The sequence below is a fragment of the Salmo salar genome, unplaced genomic scaffold (genome assembly GCF_905237065.1).
Source record: "Salmo salar unplaced genomic scaffold, Ssal_v3.1, whole genome shotgun sequence".
NCBI lineage: Eukaryota > Metazoa > Chordata > Actinopteri > Salmoniformes > Salmonidae > Salmo > Salmo salar.
Window position 1 is genome coordinate 375,001 of NW_025547587.1, and position 22,500 is coordinate 397,500.

The 22,500-nt window shown below is 41.6% G+C and overlaps 2 protein-coding genes across 5 annotated transcripts in view; one reads left to right on the forward strand and one right to left on the reverse strand.

The window, feature by feature from the left end:
• LOC106578202 (GRB2-associated-binding protein 1) overlaps positions 1-13,016 on the reverse strand; it is a 60,766-nt gene extending 47,750 nt beyond the window's left edge. Inside the window, 1 exon segment of the mRNA XM_045711370.1 lies at positions 12,376-13,016. Within this exon segment, the coding sequence (XP_045567326.1) occupies positions 12,376-12,450 (75 nt within the window). The 5' untranslated portion in view covers positions 12,451-13,016.
• Positions 13,017-13,781: 765 nt separating this feature from the next.
• The window catches only part of LOC106578188 (type II inositol 3,4-bisphosphate 4-phosphatase), a 56,951-nt gene continuing 48,232 nt past the window's right edge, over positions 13,782-22,500 (forward strand). For all 4 annotated transcript variants that reach the window (XM_045711373.1, XM_045711371.1, XM_045711374.1 and 1 more), the window contains exons 1-4: positions 13,782-14,043; positions 15,947-16,137; positions 16,337-16,401; positions 21,002-21,083. In XM_045711373.1, the coding sequence (XP_045567329.1) occupies positions 16,020-16,137; positions 16,337-16,401; positions 21,002-21,083 (265 nt within the window). In that variant the 5' untranslated portion in view covers positions 13,782-14,043; positions 15,947-16,019. The remainder of the gene's footprint in view (positions 14,044-15,946; positions 16,138-16,336; positions 16,402-21,001; positions 21,084-22,500) is intronic.

Consider the following 22,500-nt stretch of genomic DNA (forward strand, 5'->3'; position numbering starts at 1 on the left):
ACTGTGTGTATTAGGTTTGGATGTGGAGTTGTTAGATATTACCTGTTAGATACTGCTGCACTGTCTCGTCTAGAAGCATAAACATTTCACTACACCCGCAATAACATCTGCTAACCACGTGTTCAGTATGTGACCAATAAAATGTGATTTCATGTGATAGTAGTAACAAGTAGTAGTAAGAGATAGTAGTAACAGATATTAGACAGTAGTAACAGATAGTAGTAACAGATAGTAGTAGTAGTAGTAACAGATAGTAGTAGTAACATATATTAGTAACAGTGTAGTCCTGCTAGCTAACTCAGGACCATTAGTCCTCCGAGCTAACTCAGGGACATTAGTCCTGCTAGCTAACTCAGGGACATTAGTCCTGCTAGCTAACTCAGGGACATTAGTCCTGCTAGCTAACTCAGGGACATTAGTCCTGCTAGCGTGATTTCATGTGATAGTATTAACAAGTAGTAGAAGCAGATAGCAGTAACAGATATTAGACAGTAGTAACAGATAGTAGTAACAGATAGTAGTAGTAGTAGTAACAGATAGTAGTAGTAACAGATAGTAGTAGTAGTAGTAGTAGTAGTAACAGGTAGTAGTAGTAACAGATAGTAGTAGTAGTAGTAACAGATAGTAGTAGTAACAGATAGTAGTAGTAGTAGTAACAGATAGTAGTAGTAACAGATAGTAGTAGTAGTAACAGACAGTAGTAGTAGTAGTAGTAGTAGTAACAGATAGTAGTAGTAACAGATAGTAGTAGTAGTAGTAACAGATAGTAGTAGTAACAGATAGTAGTAGTAGTAACAGACAGTAGTAGTAGTAGTAGTAGTAGTAACAGATAGTAGTAGTAGTAACAGATATTAGTAGTAGTAGTAGTAGTAGTAACAAATCGTAGTAGTAGTAGTAGTAGTAGTAGTAACAGATAGTAGTAGTAGTAGTAGTAGTAGTAGTAGTAACAGATAGTAGTAGTAGTAACAGATAGTAGTAGTAGTAGTAGTAGTAACAGATAGTAGTAGTAGTAGTAGTAGTAACAGATCGTAGTAGTAGTATTAGTAGTAATAACAGATATTAGTAGTAGTAGTAGTAGTAGTAGTAGTAGTAGTAGTAGTAGTGGTAGTAACAGATAGTAGTAGTAGTAGTAACAGATAGTAGTAGTAGTAGTAACAGATAGTAGTAGTAGTAGTAGTAGTAGTAGTAGCAACAGATAGTAGTAGTAACAGATAGTAGTAGTAACAGATAGTAGTAGTAGTAGTAACAGATAGTAGTAGTAGTAGTAGTAGTAGTAACAGATAGTAGTAGTAGTAGTAACAGATAGTAGTAGTAGTAGTAGTAGTAACAGATAGTAGTAGTAGTAGTAACAGATAGTAGTAGTAGTAGTAGTAGTAACAGATAGTAGTAGTAACAGATAGTAGTAGTAGTAGTAGTAGTAGTAACAGATAGTAGTAGTAGTAGTAGTAGTAGTAACAGATAGTAGTAGTAGTAGTAGTAACAGATAGTAGTAGTAGTAGTACCATATAGTAGTAGTAGTAGTAGTAGTAGTAGTAACAGATAGTAGTAGTAATAGTAGTAGTAGTAGTAGTAGTAGTAGTAGTAACAGATAGTAGTAGTAGTAGTAGTAGTAGTAACAGATAGTAGTAGTAGTAGTAGTAACAGATAGTAGTAGTAGTAACAGATAGTAGTAGTAGTAGTAGTAGTAGTAGTAGTAGTAACAGATAGTAGTAGTAGTAGTAGTAGTAGTAGTAGTAACAGATAGTAGTAGTAGTAGTAGTAGTAGTAACAGATAGTAGTAGTAGTAGTAGTAGTAGTAACAGATAGTAGTAGTAGTAGTAGTAGTAGTAGTAGTAGTAACAGATAGTAGTAGTAGTAGTAGTAGTAGTAGTAGTAGTAGTAGTAGTAACAGATAGTAGTAGTAGTAGTAGTAGTAACAGATAGTAGTAGTAGTAGTAGTAGTAGTAGTAGTAACAGAGAGTAGTAGTAGTAGTAGTAGTAACAGATAGTAGTAGTAGTAGTAGTAGTAGTAGTAGTAACAGATAGTAGTAGTAGTAGTAGTAGTAGTAGTAGTAGTAGTAACAGATAGTAGTAGTAGTAGTAGTAGTAGTAGTAGTAACAGATAGTAGTAGTAGTAGTAGTAGTAGTAGTAGTAGTAGTAGTAGTAACAGATAGTAGTAGTAGTAGTAGTAGTAGTAACAGATAGTAGTAGTAGTAGTAGTAGTAGTAGTAGTAACAGATAGTAGTAGTAGTAGTAGTAGTAACAGATAGTAGTAGTAGTAGTAGTAGTAGTAGTAGTAACAGATAGTAGTAGTAGTAGTAGTAGTAGTAGTAGTAGTAGTAACAGATAGTAGTAGTAGTAGTAGTAGTAGTAGTAACAGATAGTAGTAGTAGTATGTGACCAATAAAATGTTGATTCGATTTTGATTCGAGAGCTTGTCAGTAAACATTTCACTGTTTGTTTATACCTGCTGTATCCTCTGTATGTGAATAATACACACACACACACACACACACACACACACACACACACACACACACACACACACACACACACACACACACACACACACACACACACACACACACACTGCGGCTGATTTCTTTGCTGAAAGGGAAAATACCTCTATAGTTTCATTGCATCATTCAGCGACCACGCTGCCAAAGATAATATCCAGGCCTGGTATGTGTGTGTGTGTGTGTGTGTGCACAGATTGTTCTAGCATTGCAGTAACAGTCTTAATCTGGCCATAACTAATGCTAAGAGTGTTTCTCAACAGTTTCACTGAGACACTCCCCAAACTTTACTCAGCAACGTGTGTCAAAGGGTTTTATTCTGTAGTGCACATACACACACACACACACACACACACACACACACACACACACACACACACACACACAACAGGATATGTTCACTGGAAGTGAAGGCCGCAAGACAGGAAAGAGTGGTTTGGTGTGGGGGGGGTCTCTGCCTAAATGACATAGACCCTAAACCAGGAATGGTTTCCTCTTCTCTCTATCTCTCTCTGTCTCTGTTTGTCTCTGTCTCTCTGTCGCTCTGTCGCTCTGTCTCTGTGTGTCTCTCTGTTTGTCTCTGTCTCTCTCTCTGTCTGTCTCTCTGTTTGTCTCTGTCTCTCTGTCGCTCTGTCGCTCTGTCTCTGTGTGTCTCTCTTTTTGTCTCTGTCTCTCTCTCTGTCTGTCTCTCTGTTTGTCTCTGTCTCTCTGTCTGTCTCTCTCTGTCTCTCTCTCTGTCTGTCTGTCTGTCTGTCTGTCTGTCTGTCTGTCTGTCTGTCTCTGTTTGTCTCTGTCTCTGTGTGTCTCTCTGTTTGTCTCTGTCTCTCTCTCTGTCTGTCTCTCTGTTTGTCTCTGTCTCTCTGTCTGTCTCTCTCTCTGTCGCTCTGTCTCTGTCTGTCTCTCTGTCTCTGTCTGTCTCTCTGTTTGTCTCTGTCTCTCTGTCTCTCTGTCTGTCTGTCTCTCTGTCTCTCTGTTTGTCTCTGTCTCTCTGTCGCTCTGTCTCTCTGTCTGTCTCTCTGTCTCTGTCTGTCTCTCTGTTTGTCTCTGTCTCTCTGTCGCTCTGTCTCTCTGTCTGTCTGTCTCTCTGTCGCTCTCTCTGTCTCTCTGTTTGTCTCTGTCTCTCTGTCGCTCTGTCTCTCTGTCTGTCTCTCTGTCTCTGTCTGTCTCTCTGTTTGTCTCTGTCTCTCTGTCGCTCTGTCTCTCTGTCTGTCTCTCTCTGTCTCTCTGTCTGTCTCTCTCTGTCTCTCTGTCTGTCTGTCTCTGTCTGTCTCTGTTTGTCTCTGTCTCTGTCTCTCTGTCTGTCTCTCTCTCTGTCTCTCTCTCTCTCTCTCAATTCAATTTCAATTCAATTTTAAGGGCTTTATTGGCATGGGAAACATATGTTAACATTGCCAAAACAAGTGAAATAGATCATAAACAAAAGTGAGATAAACAATAGAAAAATTAACAGTAAATATATCACTCACACAAGTTCCAAAAGAATAGAAACATTTCAAATGATATAAATATATCATATATATAGCCTGATATAAATAATATAATAAATATAAATATATATTATATTCAAATGGACGCCTGAGTGGCACAGTGGTCTAAGGCACTGAATCTCAGTGAAAGAGGCATCACTACAGTCCCTGGTTCAATTCCAGGCTGTATTACATCAGGCTGTGATTGGGAGTCCCATCGAGCGTCGCACAATTGGCCCAGCGTCGTCTGGGTTTGGCCGGGGTGGGCCGTCATTGTAAATAAGAATTTGTTCTTAACTGACTTGCCTAGTTAAATAGAAGGTTAAATATTATGTCTATATACAGTGTTGTAATGATGTGCAAATAGTTAAAGTACAAAAGGGAAAATAAATAAACATAAATATGGGTTGTATTTATAATGGTGTTTGTTCTTCACTGGTTGCCCTTTTCTTGTGGCAACAGGTCACACATCTTGCTGCTGTGATGGCACGCTGTGGTATTTCACCCAGTAGATATGGGAGTTTATCAAAATTGGGTTTGTTTTCAAATTCTTTGTGGATCTGTGTAATCTGAGGGAAATATGTGTCTCTAATATGGTCATACATTTGGCAGGAAGTTAGGAAGTGCAGCTCAGTTTCCACCTCATTTTGTGGGCAGTGTGCACATAGCCTGTCTTCTCTTGAGAGCCAGGTCTGCCTACGGCGGCCTTTCTCAATAGCAAGGCTATGCTCACTGAGTCTGTACATAGTCAAAGCTTTCATTAAGTTTGGGTCAGTCACAGTGGTCAGGTATTCTGCCACTGTGTACTCTCTGTTTAGGGCCAAATAGCATTCTAGTTTGCTCTGTTTGTTAATTCTTTCCAATGTTTCAAGTAATTATCTTTCTGTTTTCTCATGATTTGGTTGGGTCTAATTGTGTTGCTGTCCTGGGGCTCTGTGGGGTCTGTTTGTGTTTGTGAACAGAGCCCCAGGACCAGCATGGTTAGGGGACTCTTCTCCAGGTTCATCTCTCTGTACAGTAGGTGATGTCTCTCTCTCTCGCTCTTCTGTCTCTCACTCACTCACTCTCTCTCCCTACTGTCTCTCTCTTCTCTCTCTCTCTCTCTTCTCTCGCTTTCTCTCCCTTCCTCCATCTTCGAGTGGTGATGTGTTTTCCAGTCAGAACCCGCAATGACATTACACCTGAACAGGAAGTAGACACAATAAAACTCAAAATAGCCCCCATCCCTTCCTGTCCACAGTCAAAAATAAGTCAGGAGATGTGGCTGTGTTGTCTTAAAGGGGAGCAACAGGGCCCATAAAGGGGAGGCCCATATCTCTACAAACCTTCTCAGTTCTAGGTCATAACTCCTATCCTGAGACACTTGATGAATACCAGTGGTGTAAAGTACTAAAGTAAAAAATACTTTAAAGTACTACATAAGTAGTTTTTTGGGGGTATCTGTACTTTACTTTAATATTTATATTTTTGACAACTTTTACTTTTACTTCACTACATTCCTAAAGAAAATAATGTACTTTTTACTCCGTACATTTTCCCTGACACCCAAAAGTACTCGTTAGGTTTTGAATGATTAGCAGGACAGAAAAATGGTCCAATTCACGCACTTATCAAGAGAACATCCCTGGTCATCCCTACTGCCTCTGATCTGGCAGACTCACTAAACACAAATGCTTCCTTTGCAAATTATGTCTGAATGTTGGAGTGTGACCCTGGCTATCCGTCTGGTTTGCAATGCCCCTCCTGGAGGCACAAAAATACACACACACACACACACACACACACACATACACACACACACACACACACACACACACACACACACACACACACACACACACACACACACACACACACACACACACACACACACACACACACACACACACACACACACACACACACACACACCAGGAGGTCTGTTTAAAAGCCTATTTTAACCTCATAATGTGTTAATGTCGTTCAGGGTAGCAGCCTACAGGAGTACAATCCTATATATACACTAAATTCAAGAAGAGTATTTTCCTGCTTGAGTTGAACGTGACTTGTGGGAGATAAAGTTTTACCATAGTCTGTAGTGAGAGAGAGAGAGAGAGAGAGAGAGAGAGAGAGAGAGAGAGAGAGAGAGAGAGAGAGAGAGAGAGAGAGAGGGAAAACACTGACTAGGTACAGACTCAGCGAGCACAGTCTGGCTATAGAGACTGGTCGTTACAGACAAACCTGGCTGCCCAAAGAGGACAGTCTGGCTATAGAGACCGGTCGTCACAGACAAACCTGGCTGCCCAGAGAGGACAGTCTGGCTGCCCAGAGAGGACAGTCTGGCTATAGAGACCGGTCGTCACAGACCAACCTGGCTGCCCAGAGAGGACAGGCTGGCTGCCCAGAGAGGACAGTCTGGCTGCCCAGAGAGGACAGTCTGGCTATAGAGACCAGTCGTCACAGACAAACCTGGCTGCCCAGAGAGGACAGTCTGGCTGCCCAGAGAGGACAGTCTGGCTATAGAGACCGGTCGTCACAGACAAACCTGGCTGCCCAGAGAGGACAGGCTGTGCTCACTCTGCTCCAGGGGAGAGGTAGAGACAGAGCTGCATTTCCTATTACACTGTGACAAATACTCAGACCTAAGAGAATATTTATTTCCCAAAATTATAATTCAATACAAAGAATTTGAAACTATAAAAGATGAGGAAAAATATCAAATATTTATTGGGTGAAAAGCCAAAATGTGCAGTTTTGGCAGCCATATATGTGTCCTCCTGCCTCAACCTGAGGGACAGCCAGTGAAAAGTGCAATGTAATGTGGATAATATTTCCCATCTTGTTTTGTTTTGTCTTTCATACCAGGTCATGTGTCTTCTCAGTCATGTTGACACTGGTCTACTACCGTCGCTTTAATGTATTGTTGTTCTGATTAATATTGTTGTTGTAGTTGTTGTTAATGGTGATCCCATGTCCACTACTACTATTATTACTGCTGTTGGTCACACCATTTATTTATATATAAATATATATTTTTTCTTTTTCTATATGTACACTTTGACAATGTAAGTAATAATGAACTTACCATGTCAATAAAGTCAATTGAATTGAATAGAGAGAGAGAGAGAGAGAGAGAGAGAGAGAGAGAGAGAGAGAGAGAGAGAGGCTATACAACTTGAGAGGGACTGTCACGTCCAGACCATAGAAAGCTGTTATTTTCCTAGTTTAGTTTTTCTATGTTGTCATGTTCTAGTTTTGTATTTCTATGTTGGGTTTTGTTTGGGAGGATCTCCAATTAGAAGCAGCTGGTCATCGTTGTCTCTAATTGGAGATCATACTTAAGTAGGTGTTTTTTTTCCACCTGGGTTTGTGGGAGATTGTCTTTGAGTTAGTGTATGTTGCACCGCTTCGACACGGTTTGTTGTTTTGTTATTCAGTTTATTTATATGTATTGCATAGTTTCCACAGTGAAAATAAAATGTGGAACGACACACACACGCTGCACGTCGGTCCGCTCCTTCCTACGACAACCGTGACAGGGAAAGCAGTGTGCCTTCACACAAAAAGTTATAAATATTCCAATCATTCAGGGTTGAGAGTGACGCACTAGAATCTACTGCTACTGTGGTCATCCAATAGAATAGATGAAGCTAACTGCTTTACCAGTGAATACTGCATCACTCAGACCCTGTTATACAGAGATATGGCTCAGACCCTGTTATATAGAGATATGGCTCAGACCCTGTTATACAGAGATATGGCTCAGACCCTGTTATACAGAGATATGGCTCAGACCCTGTTATATAGAGATATGGCTCAGACCCTGTTATATAGAGATATGGCTCAGACCCTGTTATACAGAGATATGGCTCAGACCCTGTTATATAGAGATATGGCTCAGACCCTGTTATATAGAGATATGGCTCAGACCCTGTTATACAGAGATATGGCTCAGACCCTGTTATATAGAGATATGGCTCAGACCCTGTTATATAGAGATATGGCTCAGACCCTGTTATATAGAGATATGGCTCAGACCCTGTTATACAGAGATATGGCTCAGACCCTGTTATATAGAGATATGGCTCAGACCCTGTTATACAGAGATATGGCTCAGACCCTGTTATATAGAGATATGGCTCAGACCCTGTTATATAGAGATATGGCTCAGACCCTGTTATACAGAGATATGGCTCAGACCCTGTTATATAGAGATATGGCTCAGACCCTGTTATATAGAGATATGGCTCAGACCCTGTTATATAGAGATATGGCTCAGACCCTGTTATATAGAGATATGGCTCAGACCCTGTTATATAGAGATATGGCTCAGACCCTGTTATACAGAGATATGGCTCAGACCCTGTTATATAGAGATATGGCTCAGACCCTGTTATATAGAGATATGGCTGTTATAAAGAGATATGGCTCAGACCCTGTTATATAGAGATATGGCTCAGACCCTGTTATATAGAGATATGGCTCAGACCCTGTTATATAGAGATATGGCTCAGACCCTGTTATATAGAGATATGGCTCAGACCCTGTTATATAGATATATGGCTCAGACCCTGTTATACAGAGATATGTCTCAGACCCTGTTATATAGAGATATGGCTCAGACCCTGTTATATAGAGATATGGCTCAGACCCTGTTATACAGAGATATGGCTCAGATATGGCTCAGACCCTGTGATATAGATATATGGCTCAGACCCTGTTATACAGAGATATGGCTCAGACCCTGTTATATAGAGATATGGCTCAGACCCTGTTATATAGAGATATGGCTCAGACCCTGTTATATAGAGATATGGCTCAGACCCTGTTATATAGAGATATGGCTCATACCCTGTTATATAGAGATATGGCTCAGACCCTGTGATATAGAGATATGGCTCAGACCCTGTTATATAGAGATATGGCTCAGACCCTGTTATATAGATATATGGCTCAGACCCTGTTATACAGAGATATGTCTCAGACCCTGTTATATAGAGATATGGCTCAGACCCTGTTATATAGAGATATGGCTCAGACCCTGTTATACAGAGATATGGCTCAGATATGGCTCAGACCCTGTGATATAGATATATGGCTCAGACCCTGTTATACAGAGATATGGCTCAGACCCTGTTATATAGAGATATGGCTCAGACCCTGTTATATAGAGATATGGCTCAGACCCTGTTATATAGAGATATGGCTCAGACCCTGTTATATAGAGATATGGCTCATACCCTGTTATATAGAGATATGGCTCAGACCCTGTGATATAGAGATATGGCTCAGACCCTGTGATATAGAGATATGGCTCAGACCCTGTTATATAGAGATATGGCTCAGACCCTGTTATACAGAGATATGGCTGTTATATAGAGATATGGCTCAGACCCTGTGATATAGATATATGGCTCAGACCCTGTGATATAGAGATATGGCTCAGACCCTGTTATACAGAGATATGGCTCAGACCCTGTTATATAGAGATATGGTGTAAGGAGTGAGGAGACCAGGTGTGAGGAATGAGGAGACCAGGTGTGAGGAGACCAGGTGTGAGGAGTGAGGAGACCAGGTGTGAGGAGACCAGGTGTGAGACCAGGTGTAAGGAGTCAGGAGACCAGGTGTGAGGAATGAGGGGACCAGGTTTGAGGAGTCAGGAGACCAGGTGTGAGACCAGGTGTAAGGAGTCAGGAGACCAGGTGTGAGGAATGAGGGGACCAGGTGTGAGGAGTCAGGAGACCAGGTGTGAGGAATGAGGGGACCAGGTGTGAGGAGTCAGGAGACCAGGTGTGAGACCAGGTGTGAGGACTGAGGATTCCAGGTGTGAGACCAGGTGTAAGGAGTCAGGAGACCAGGTGTGAGACCATTTGTGAGGAGTCAGGAGACCAGGTGTGAGACCAGGTGTGAGGAGTGAGGATTCCAGGTGTGAGACCAGGTGTAAGGAATAGACGTGAGGACATGTGAGCCAGGTGTCAGGAGACCAGGTGTGAGACCAGGTGTGAGGACTGGAGACCAGGTGATGACCAGGTTGGGAGACCAGGTGTGAGACCAGGTGTGTGGTAGGGGGAGTAGAGACCAGGTGTGAGACCAGGTGTGAGACCAGGAGTGAGGAGACCACTGTAGTATTGAGTTGAAGAAACAAATATAATAAGGTTTACCTTACTCACAAATGTTCAACATTTTTATTGGGTTATTGGTTTAACTATCACTATTTACTTTACCCAAGTGCTTAATTCTATAGATTAATTAAAACCCTCTATCTGAGAGATCTACTGCGGCCCTCATCCTCCACATACAACACCCATTCACTCCCCCCTATCTGAGATATCTACTGCAGCCCTCATCCTCCACATACAACACCCGTTCTGCCAATCACATTCTGTTAAAGGTCCTCAAAGCACACACATCCCTGGGTCGCTCGTCTTTTCACTTTGCTGCAGCTAGCGACTGGAACGAGCTGCAACAAACAACTCAAACTGGACAGTTTTATCTCCATCTCTTCATTCAAAGACTCAATCATGGACACTCTTACTGACAGTTGTGGCTGCTTTGTGTGATGTATTGTTGTCTCTACCTTCTTGCCCTTTGTGCTGTTGTCTGTGCCCAATAATGTTTGTACCATGTTTTGTCCTTCTACCATGTTGTGTTTCTACCATGTTGTTGTCATGTTGTGGTGCTACCATGTTGTGTTTCTACCATGTTGTTGTCATGTTGTGGTGCTACCATGTTGTTGTCATGTTGTGTTGCTACCATGTTGTGTTTCTACCATGCTGTGTTGTCATGTTGTGTTTCTACCATGTTGTGTTGCTACCATGTTGTGGTTCTACCATGTTGTTGTCATGTTGTGTTGCTACCATGTTGTTGTCATGTTGTGTTGCTACCATGTTGTGTTGCTACCATGTTGTGTTTCTACCATGTTGTTGTCATGTTGTGTTTCTACCATGTTGTGTTGCTACCATGTTGTTGTCATGTTGTGTTGCTACCATGTTGTTGTCATGTTGTGCTTCTACCATGTTGTTGTCATGTTGTGTTGCTACCATGTTGTTGTCGTGTTGTGTTGCTACCACGTTGTGTTTCTACCATGCTGTGTTGTCATGTTGTGTTTCTACCATGTTGTGTTGCTACCATGTTGTTGTCATGTTGTGCTTCTACCATGTTGTGTTGCTACCATGTTGTTGTCATGTTGTGTATCTACCATGTTGTGTTGCTACCATGTTGTTGTCATGTTGTGCTTCTACCATGTTGTTGTCATGTTGTGTTCCTACCATGTTGTTGTCATGTTGTGTATCTACCATGTTGTTGTCATGTTGTGCTTCTACCATGTTGTTGTCATGTTGTGTTCCTACCATGTTGTTGTCATGTTGTGCTGCTACCATGTTGTTGTCATGTTGTGCTGCTACCATGTTGTTGTCATGTTGTGTTTCTACCATGTTGTTGTCGTGTTGTGTTGTTGTCATGTTGTGTTTCTACCATGTTGTTGTCATGTTGTGCTGCTACCATGTTGTGTTGCTACCATGTTGTCATGTTGTGTTTCTACCATGTTGTTGTCATGTTGTGTTTCTACCATGTTGTTGTCATGTTGTGTTTCTACCATGTTGTTGTCATGTTGTGTATCTACCATGTTGTGTTTCTACCATGTTGTTGTCATGTTGTGTTTCTACCATGTTGTTGTCATGTTGTGTTCCTACCATGTTGTTGTCATGTTGTGTTACTACCATGTTGTTGTCATGTTGTGTTTCTACCATGTTGTTGTCATGTTGTGTTCCTACCATGTTGTTGTCATGTTGTGTTTCCACCATGTTGTTGTCATGTTGTGTTTCTACCATGTTGTGTTTCTACCATGTTGTTGTCATGATGTGTTCCTACCATGTTCCTACCATGTTGTTGTCATGTTGTGTTGCTACCATGTTGTTGTCATGTTGTGTTTCTACCATGTTGTTGTCATGTTGTGTTTCTACCATGTTGTTGTCATGTTGTATTCCTACCATGTTGTTGTCATGTTGTGTTGCTACCATGTTGTTGTCATGTTGTGTTGCTACCATGTTGTTGTCATGTTGTGTTCCTACCATGTTGTTGTCATGTTGTGTTCCTACCATGTTGTTGTCATGTTGTGTTGCTACCATGCTGTGTTGTCATGTATTGCTGCCTTGCTATGCTGTCGTCTTTGGTCTGTCTTTATGTAGTGTTGTGGTGTCTCTCTTGTCCTGATGTATGTTTTGTCCTACATATTTATTTATTTGTATTAAAAAATGTTTAATCCCAGCCCCCCTCCCCACAGGAGGCCTTTTGCCAGGCCGTCATTATTAAATAAGAATTTGTTCTGAACTGACTTTCCTAGTTAAATAAAGGTTAAATAAATAATAAAAAAGAGCTAAAATCTAAACTGTTATGAATATTAAAATGCTCTATACGCGCTTATAACAATACTTACATAGCGCCGTAACTTCTTCTCCGGCGGTGACTTCCTCAGCCAGCCGGCGCACACCACGTCCGCTCCTCCGCTCATCCTGTCCTCCTCAGTGATACGCAATATAACTTATATTGATCCGATATTCAAACCAAAACCGCAGGATCCGATCGATAAGTCTATAGGCTGTTGAGAGTTAATAAGATCGACTGGATCCGGACGCGATGTTCTGGTCACGACATAGCGAAACTCATACGGCAGGTTGGGCAGTTGTCAAAAATCACAGCGGTCTGTCTGGTGCAATGCTCCAATAGGTTTTTAAAAATCCTCGGAAGTCATAAATATCCTCAAAAACAACTGAACAATCCACTTTTCGCCACAGAAATCTGTGAAGAGTATTTTTTTATTTTCTTTCTCTTTCCACCACCGTAACGTTCATTTAGGATCTTGTTCAGTGGTTTCAGCCTCTGAAACGGTGGAAGGGACAAGGTAGGTTTATCAAACGTAAATCCTTAAAGGAAAGTAGCTGAGGAGAATACGTTCCCTCCAATCTAATCACGCAACCCGAAGAGATTGTTGTCGAGGCGTTTTACGTTTCCTTCCCACCTTCCTCTAGTTTAACTCGTTCTCTCGCACCTCCCTCTGGCTCAGCAAGGAGTGAGAGACAGACCCACGAAGGATTTGAAAACAAATCCAACGTTGATAAACTCCCATATCTACTGGGTGAAATACCACAGTGTGTCGTCACAGCAGCAAGATGTGTGACCTGTTGCCACAAGAAAAGGGCAACCAGTGAAGAACAAACACCATTGTAAATACAACCCATAATTATGTGTATTTATTTGTGTACTTTAACTATTTGCATATCGTTACAACACTGTATATAGACATAATATGACATTTGAAATGTCTTTATTCTTTTGGAACTTTTGTGAGTGTAATGTTTACTGTTAATTTTTTATTGTTTATTTCACTTTTGTTTATTATCCATTACTTGGCAATGTTAACATATGTTTCTCATGCCAATAAAGCCCCTAAAATGGAATTGAGAGAGAACCATAGGGAAAGAGGTAGGAAGAGAGAGAGCGGGAGAAAGAAGTAACTCAGCTGGGGTGGTATTCCCGCTCTAAGCCAGTCTTCTCAGCAATATTTACATTTCAAGTCATTTAGCAGACGCTCTTATCCAGAGCGACTTACAGACGAGTGCATACATTTTTACATACTTGCCCCCCCCCGTGGGAATCGAACCCACAACCCTGGCGTTGCAAGCGCCATGCTCTACCAACTGAGCTACAGTGGGGATATGGGCATCTTTAGGTCCATTTCAAGGAACCCCGAGAGGTGGAGCTATGGGATTTGTAGCCTAACCTACTGTATTTGGTTACATAATTGATATTCCTGTATTCTATTCTATTGTTCTGTTCTACAGTGTCTGTTTTACTGTATTGTTATTTTATATTATTTTATATTCTCAGTTCACTTGTCCTTTACGCCTGTCCTTTCTGCCTCCATACTTTTCATTGAAGCAACAATAATTTCCTGAAGTAATGAGGGGAGGAAGCATGATGTTGATAACAGACCCGGGTCCAAACTACAAAGGTCGTCCAGCGCGACACCTCCTGCTCGGTCCCGCGGAGCTTCAACTAAACTTTCCGTTCAAACTGTTGAATTTTCCTCCAGGATTTTTGTTGGGTAAGTTTTCACACAACGAGCGATATCTAAAATGTTTTAAAGTATTCGGGAATGGTTATGAGTTGAAGAATAACGGATGTTAGGTAATTAATGAAAATGTCATTCCCCCAACCCCAACTACATTCTGTGTCCTGTATGTTAAATCCTCCTACAACTTCCAGATTGGACTTCAAATGTTGGCTCATGTTCAACAACTTTACATGTTAAGTGAGTTGAGCAGGCAAATATAACATGGATAGTTTGTTGGTTTCACGATTCCACATTTTAGCTATCAGCTACAACACTGGTTTTTACAAGACTTTTAGTGAGAACATGCTTCGTGTTGACCAACAGGGGGCGCCGTTGTATTACTAACTAGACAGGGACTTGTACTGAGCCTTATGCGAACTTCCTGGTCCCGTCCCTCAAATCAGTGAGTCAACACAGGAAGGAGCAATGGATGGACAGTTCACAGTATGGATGAATGATGAGTAGTCGACGGGATATGAATAGAAGATGTATTTTCCACGTTAGCTATCAATTTGAAAGAGGGAACTTTAGCATAAAACCCACATTGGAAAACTGAGATTCCGCAAATAACATATCAAAAGTGGCTTATTTGACGCCAACCCAACTACAGTAGTTACTAATGATATAAAATTGCTAATGTACGATTTAAAAGGTGGATTTTATCACGTAAAGTCAACTTTATACATTTCTATCCCGGGACCGTTCAATTTTCAACTCACCCACTCAGCAATTCTCCATAAATCTACTGTGGATTACCCAGAATCCTCTACCTTTATCACTTGAGTGTATTAGACAAAGGAGGTGGCGTAATACATTTACATTTACGTCATTTAGCAGACGCTCTTATCCAGAGCGACTTACAAATTGGTGGATTCACCTTATGATATCCAGTGGAACAACCACTTTACAATAGTGCATCTATATCCTTTTGGGGGGGAGAGTAGGGGGGGGGTTAGAAGGATTACTTTATCCTATCCCAGGTATTCCTTGAAGAGGTGGGGTTTCAGGTGTCTCCGGAAGGTGGTGATTGACTCCGCTGTCCTGGCGTCGTGAGGGAGCTTGTTCCACCATTGGGGTGCCAGAGCAGCGAACAGTTTTGACTGGGCTGAGCGGGAACTGTGCTTCCTCAGAGGTAGGGAGGCGAGCAGGCCAGAGGTGGATGAACGGAGTGCCCTTGTTTGGGTGTAGGGCCTGATCAGAGCCTGAAGGTACGGAGGTGCCGTTCCCCTCACAGCTCCGTAGGCAATCACCATGGTCTTGTAGCGGATGCGAGCTTCGACTGGAAGCCAGTGGAGAGAGCGGAGGAGCGGGGTGACGTGAGAGAACTTGGGAAGGTTGAACACCAGACGGGCTGCGGCGTTCTGGATGAGTTGTAGGGGTTTAATGGCACAGGCAGGGAGCCCAGCCAACAGCGAGTTGCAGTAATCCAGACGGGAGATGACAAGTGCCTGGATTAGGACCTGCGCCGCTTCCTGTGTGAGGCAGGGTCGTACTCTGCGAATGTTGTAGAGCATGAACCTACAGGATCGGGTCACCGCCTTGATGTTAGCGGCATTTTATGGAGTAATTTAACAGCGTAATTACACTGTTACACTTCCAACACAGCGACAGCGTCAGATTGCGCGAAATGTTACTCAGCGTCATCTGGATCTGTCTGCAACAAAAGTTCCAACATTCACCTTCTGCGAACATTTCTGTTAAACCCCGTCTACAGCATACAGTTTGACGCAAACGTTCGATAAATCCAACAACATACGCACCACACAGAACGCAACGCAATGCTGCGAGGCAAACGCAGCGTTTTTCATTGGAAACGAATGTAATTCTGGTGTACCAAAAATGCAATGACGCTGTAAATGTGATCGACAGCGTCAAATGATGTGTGTGTTTACAGGTAAAAACCAGGTGTGAATAGCTCTGTAATGTGATGAAGCAGAGAGGAGGAGGAGGAGGATAAGAAAGAGAGGATGAAGGTGAATTCTCACCACCTAACCTCCCTGTCTAAGGGCCCTGCTAGCAGCTTCGACAGAGAGGGGAGACTGCGGGTGGGGCGGGAGACACAGGGTGGACAAGGGAGACCACAGGGTGAGTGCTACACACACACACACACACACACACACACACACACACACACACACACACACACACACACACACACACACACACACACACACACACACACACACACACACACACACACACACTGCACACACACTCACAAATATACTCAAACACACAAAAAGCAGGTACACACTCATACACACTTTTTCACTCTCTCTGTCAGGCATGTGTGAGAGATGGTGTCGTTTGAGAGGAAACCTCCTCTTCATCATGAAGAAACCTCAACAGGTGAGAGAGAGAGAGAAGTTTACATACACCTCAACAGGTGAGAGAGAGAGAAGTTTACATACACCTCAACAGGTGAGAGAGAGAGAGAAGTTTACATACACCTCAACAGGTGAGAGAGAGAGAAGTTTACATACACCTCAACAGGTGAGAGAGAGAGAGAAGTTTACATACACCTCAACAGGTGAGAGAGAGAGAGAAGTTTACATACACCTCAACAGGTAGAGAGAGAGAGAGAAGTTTACATACACCTCAACAGGTGAGAGAGAGAGAGAAGTTTACATACACCTCAACAGGTGAGAGAGAGAGAGAAGTTTACATACACCTCAACAGGTGAGAGAGAGAGAGAAGTTTACATACACCTCAACAGGTGAGAGAGAGAGAGAGAAGTTTACATACACCTCAACAGGTGAGAGAGAGAGAGAAGTTTACATACACCTCAACAGGTGAGAGAGAGAGAGAAGTTTACATACACCTCAACAGGTGAGAGAGAGAGAGAAGTTTACATACACCTCAACAGGTGAGAGAGAGAGAGAAGTTTACATACACCTCAACAGGTGAGAGAGAGAGAAGTTTACATACACCTCAACAGGTGAGAGAGAGAGAGAAGTTTACATACACCTCAACAGGTGAGAGAGAGAGAGAAGTTTACATACACCTCAACAGGTGAGAGAGAGAGAAGTTTACATACACCTCAACAGGTGAGAGAGAGAGAGAAGTTTACATACACCTCAACAGGTGAGAGAGAGAGAAGTTTACATACACCTCAACAGGTGAGAGAGAGAGAGAAGTTTACATACACCTCAACAGGTGAGAGAGAGAGAGAAGTTTACATACACCTCAACAGGTGAGAGAGAGAGAGAGAGAGAGACGTACAGTTGAAGTCGGAAGTTTACATACACCTTAGCCAACTACATTTAAACTCAGTTTTTCACAATTCCTGACATTTAACCCTAGTAACAATGCCCTGTCTTAGGTCAGTTAGGATCACCACTTTATATTAAGAATGTGAAATGTCTGAATAATAGTAAAGAGAATGATTTATTTCAGCTTTTATTTCTTTCATCACATTCCCAGTGGGTCAGAAGTTTACATACACTCAATTAGTATTTGGTAGCATTGCCTTTAAATAGTTTAACTTGGGTCAAATGTTTTGGGTAGCCTTCCACAACCTTCCCACAATAAGTTGGGTGAATTTTGTCCCATTCCTCCTGACTGAGCTGGTGTAACTGAGTCAGGTTTGTAGGCCTCCTCACTCGCACACGGTTTTTCAGTTCTGCCCACAAATGTTCTATAGGATTGAGGTCAGGGCTTTGTGATGGCCACTCCAATACTTTCACTTTGTTGTCCTTAAAACCTCTCTAGGGTATGTGGGACGAAATCGTCCCACCTACTCAACAGCCAGTGGAATCCCGTGGCGCGATATTCAAATACCTTAGAAATGCTATTACTTCAATTTCTCAAACATATGACTATTTTACACCATTTTAAAGACAAGACTCTCATTAATCTAACCACACTGTCCGATTTCAAAAAGGCTTTACAACGAAAGCAAAACATTAGATTATGTCAGCAGAGTACCCAGCCAGAAATAATCAGACACCCATTTTTCAAGCTAGCATATAATGTCACATAAACCCAAACCACAGCTAAATGCAGCACTAACCTTTGATGATCTTCATCAGATGACACTCCTAGGACATTATGTTATACAATACATGCATGTTTTGTTCAATCAAGTTCATATTTATATAAAAAAACAGCTTTTTACATTAGCATGTGACGTTCAGAACTAGCATACCCACCGCAAACTTCCGGTGAATTTACTAAATTACTCACGATAAACGTTCACAAAAAACATAACAATTATTTTAAGAATTATAGATAAGACCGTTTGAATGATGTCTGTGAGTATAACAGAACTCATATGGCAGGCAAAAACCTGAGAAAAATCCAACCAGGAAGTGTGGAAATCTGAGGTTTGTAGTTTTTTAAGTGATTGCCTATACAGTATACAGTGACTTAGGGTTAATTTTGCACTTCCTACGGCTTCCACTAGATGTCAACGGTCTTTAGAACGTTGTTTCATGCTTCTACTGTGAATATGGAGCGAACAAGAGGGCCTGGAGTCAGATGAGTGAGGAAATGACATGAGCTCAGAGGCGCGCGCTCACGTGAGAGTGAGCTGTGTTCCTTTTCTTTTCTGAAGACATTGGAATTGTCCGGTTGGAATATTACTGAAGATTTATGTTAAAAACATCCTAAAGATTGATGCTATACATCATTTGACATATTTCTACGAACATAAATATAACTTTTTTGACTTTTCGTCGTGACATTTTCGCGCGCTTCCTGCATTTGGAGTAGTGAACTGAAAGCGCGAACAAAAAGGAGGTATTTGGACATAAATTATGGACTTTATTGAACAAAACAAACATTTATTGTGGACCTGGGATTCCTGGGAGTGCATTCTGATGAAGATCATCAAAAGTAAGTGAATATTTATAATATTATTTCTGAGTTTTATTGACTCCACAAAATGGCGGGTTTGGTTTCGTCTCTGAGCGCTGTACTCAGGTTATTGCAAAGTGTGCTTTCGCTGTAAAGTTTTTTTGAAATCTGACACAGCGGTTGCATTAAGGAGAAGTGTATCTATAATTCTTTGAATTACAGTTTAATATTTTATCAACGTTTATGATGAGTATTTCTGTAAATTGATGTGCTCATTCACCAGAAGTTTTGGGAGGCAAAACATTTCTGAACATTACACGCCAAGGTAAAATAGGGTTTTTGGATATAAATATGAACTTTATCGAGCAAAACATACATGTATTGTGTAACATGAAGTCCTATGAGTGCCATCTGATGAAGATCATCAAAGGTTAGTGATTCATTTTAGTATTTCTGGTTTTTGTGACGCCTCTCCTTGCTTGGAAAATGGCTGTGTGGTTTTTCTTGTCAAGGTGATGTCCTGACATAATCTAATGCTATGCTTTCGCCGTAAAGCCTTTTTGAAATTGGACAATGTGGTTGGATTAACGAGAAGATTATCTTTAAAATGGTGTTAAATACTTGTATGTGTGAGAAATTTGAATTATGAGATTTTTGCTGTTTTGAATTTGGCGCCCTGCAATTTCACTGGCTGTTGAATAGTGTGTCCCGCAGGTGGGATGGTCACGTCCCACATACCCAAGAGAGGTTAAAGGCACAGTCAACTTAGTGCATGTAAACTTCTGACCCACTGGAATTGTGATACTGTGAAATATAAGTGAAATAATCTCTCTGTAAACAATTGTTGGAAAAATTACTTGTGTCATGCACAAAGTAGATGTCCTAACCGACTTGCCAAAACTATAGTTTGTTAACAAGAAATTTGTGGAGTGGTTGAAAAAACGAGTTTTTATGACTCCAACTTAAGTGTATGTAAACTTCCGACTGATCACCCAAACCCACAAAAGTGGAGACAAATTCAAACCCAATAATTACCGTGGGATATGCATCAACAGCATATCCTCTAAATCCTCTAAATCCATATCCTCTAAATCCAATAAATCCTCTAAATCCATATCCTCTAAATCCTCTAAATCCATATCGTCTAAATCCTCTAAATCCATATCCTCTAAATCTTCTAAATCGTCTAAATCTCTAAATCCTCTAAATCCTCTAAATCGTCTAAATCCATATCCTCTAAATCGTCTAAATCCATATCCTCTAAATCCTCTAAATCCATATCCTCTAAATCCTCTAAATCCATATCCAGAAAATCCTCTACATTATCATTAACAGCAGACTCTTACATTTTCTCATTGAAAACAGAGCAAATTGTCAAGTTGGAATTTTTACCAAATTACCGTACGACAGACCACGTATTCACCCTGTACATCCTAATTCACTAACATTCAAAACAAAACCAAAGTCTTCTCACGCTTTGTTGATTTCAAAAAACGCTTTTGACTCAGTTTGGCTTGAGGGCCTGCTATACAAATAGAAGGAAAGTGGTGTTGGGGGAAAAACATAAAGCATTATAAAATCCATGTACACAAACAACAAGGTTAAAATTGGCAAAGAAAACACACATTTCTTTCCACAGACCAGCTTGAGGCCCACCCTCTTCAACATATACAGTACACAAAATGAGGTGGAAACTGAGCTGCACTTCCTAACCTCCTGCCAAATGTATGACCATATTAGAGACACATATTTCCCTGAGATTACACAGATCCACAAAGAATTTGAAAAAAAAATCACATTTTGATAAACTCCCATATCTACTGGGTGAAATACCACAGTGTGTCGTCACAGCAGCAAGATGTGTGACCTGTTGCCACAAGAAAAGGGCAACCAGTGAAGAACAAACACCATTGTATATACAATGTTTATTTCTCTTTTTGTTAATTATTTATTTCACTTGCTTTGGCAATGTAAACATATGTTTCCCATGCCAATAAAGCCCCTTGAATGAGAGAGAGAGAGAGAGAGAGAGAGAGAGAGACAGAGAGAGAGAGAGAGAGAGAGACCCACTATGTATGGTTGTATAAGACTTTATAAAACACTTTGTCCTTCAACTGTAGTAACAATAATGTGATGTGTTGTGTGTCTACAGAGATCTGCTTTAGAGGAGGTGCTGGTTCTGGAGAGATGTCACGTTCTGGAGAGCACAGACAACAACAATGGACTACTCATTAGTAAGTACACAATCATTAGAAGTACATAGAGGGGGATGGAAAGAGAGAGATGGAGGTAGGGAGAAGGAGGAGAGCTCGAGCAGGATTCCTTCCAGAGAGAGGGAGGAGAGAGGAGGAGAGAGGGAGGAGGAGGAGGAGAGAGGGAGGAGAGAGGGAGGAGAGAGGAGGAGAGAGGGAGGAGAGAGGAGGAGAGAGGAGGAGAGAGGAGGAGAGAGGGAGGATAAGGGAGGAGAGAGGAGGAGAGAGGGAGGAGAGAGGAGGAAAGAGGAGGAGAGAGGGAGGATAAGGGAGGAGGGAGGAGGAATAGGGAAAGACTGTCTGGATTATTCTAATATTAGTGACCAGTCTCTTTGTCCCTTTCTCTTCATTTCTCTCTTTATCTCTATCTCTCTCTCTTTTGCTCTCTCTCTCTTTTGGTGAAATGACCCACTGTACTTGTTTTATATTTAGGGTGTCTCAGGTTCTGCTGTTGTGCAGTGGTTGCACAGCCTTTCCTCTACAGGGAGCCAGGTTTTCCTGTGTCTACCCTTCTCAATGGCAAGGCTGTGCTCACTGAGCCTGTACTTTGTCATGGTTTTTCTAAGGTTTTCGATCAATAACCATGGTCAAATAGTTAGTCAAGGTGTACTGTCGATTTAGGGCCAGATATAACTGCATTTTGCTTTTGTGCTTGTGTTTCCCAATAAGCAACGCCGTTTTGTTTCGACTGTGTTGTAATCTGTTTTATTCTGATTGATTGGATGTTCTGGTCCTGAGGCTTCATTGTGTGTCAGTAGAACAGGTTAGTGAACTCAGCCCCAGGACCAGCTGGATGAGGGTCCTGAGGCTTCATTGCGTTAGTAGAGCAGGTTTGTGAACTCAGCCCCAGGACCAGCTGGATGAGGGTCCTGAGGCTTCATTGTGTGTTACTAGAACAGGTTTGTGAACTCAGGACCAGCTGGATGAGGGTCCTGAGGCTTCAGTGTGTTAGTAGAACAGGTTTGTGAACTCAGCCCCAGGACCAGCTGAATGAGGGGACTCTTTTCTTTGCTCAGCTCTTGGCATTTGTAATGGGAATTATACGATTAAAGGTTTGACTAAATGATTTCACTCAGAAACCTTATAACCTGTTGAAATGTATTGGAAATAAGGCTATAATAATGGGTTAAAAACTATATTCCAATACTGTGTGTGAGTAAGACACTGGTACCACTTCAAAATGAGCAGGGCAGAGTTGATAAGACGACCTTGGGAAAGGAACAGGAGAAGAGGCCTCCCTAAGTTAGGGAGAGAAACAACGGCCTGGGAACGGCTAGGCTGGCAGGAGATTAGAAGACAGGTGGCAAGGTTGATAAGGAATGTATGTGTACTGTGGAAAAATACAGCCGCCTAAAGCGGGGTGGAGTTCTCTACTGATGTGTGTGTGTGTGTGTGTGTG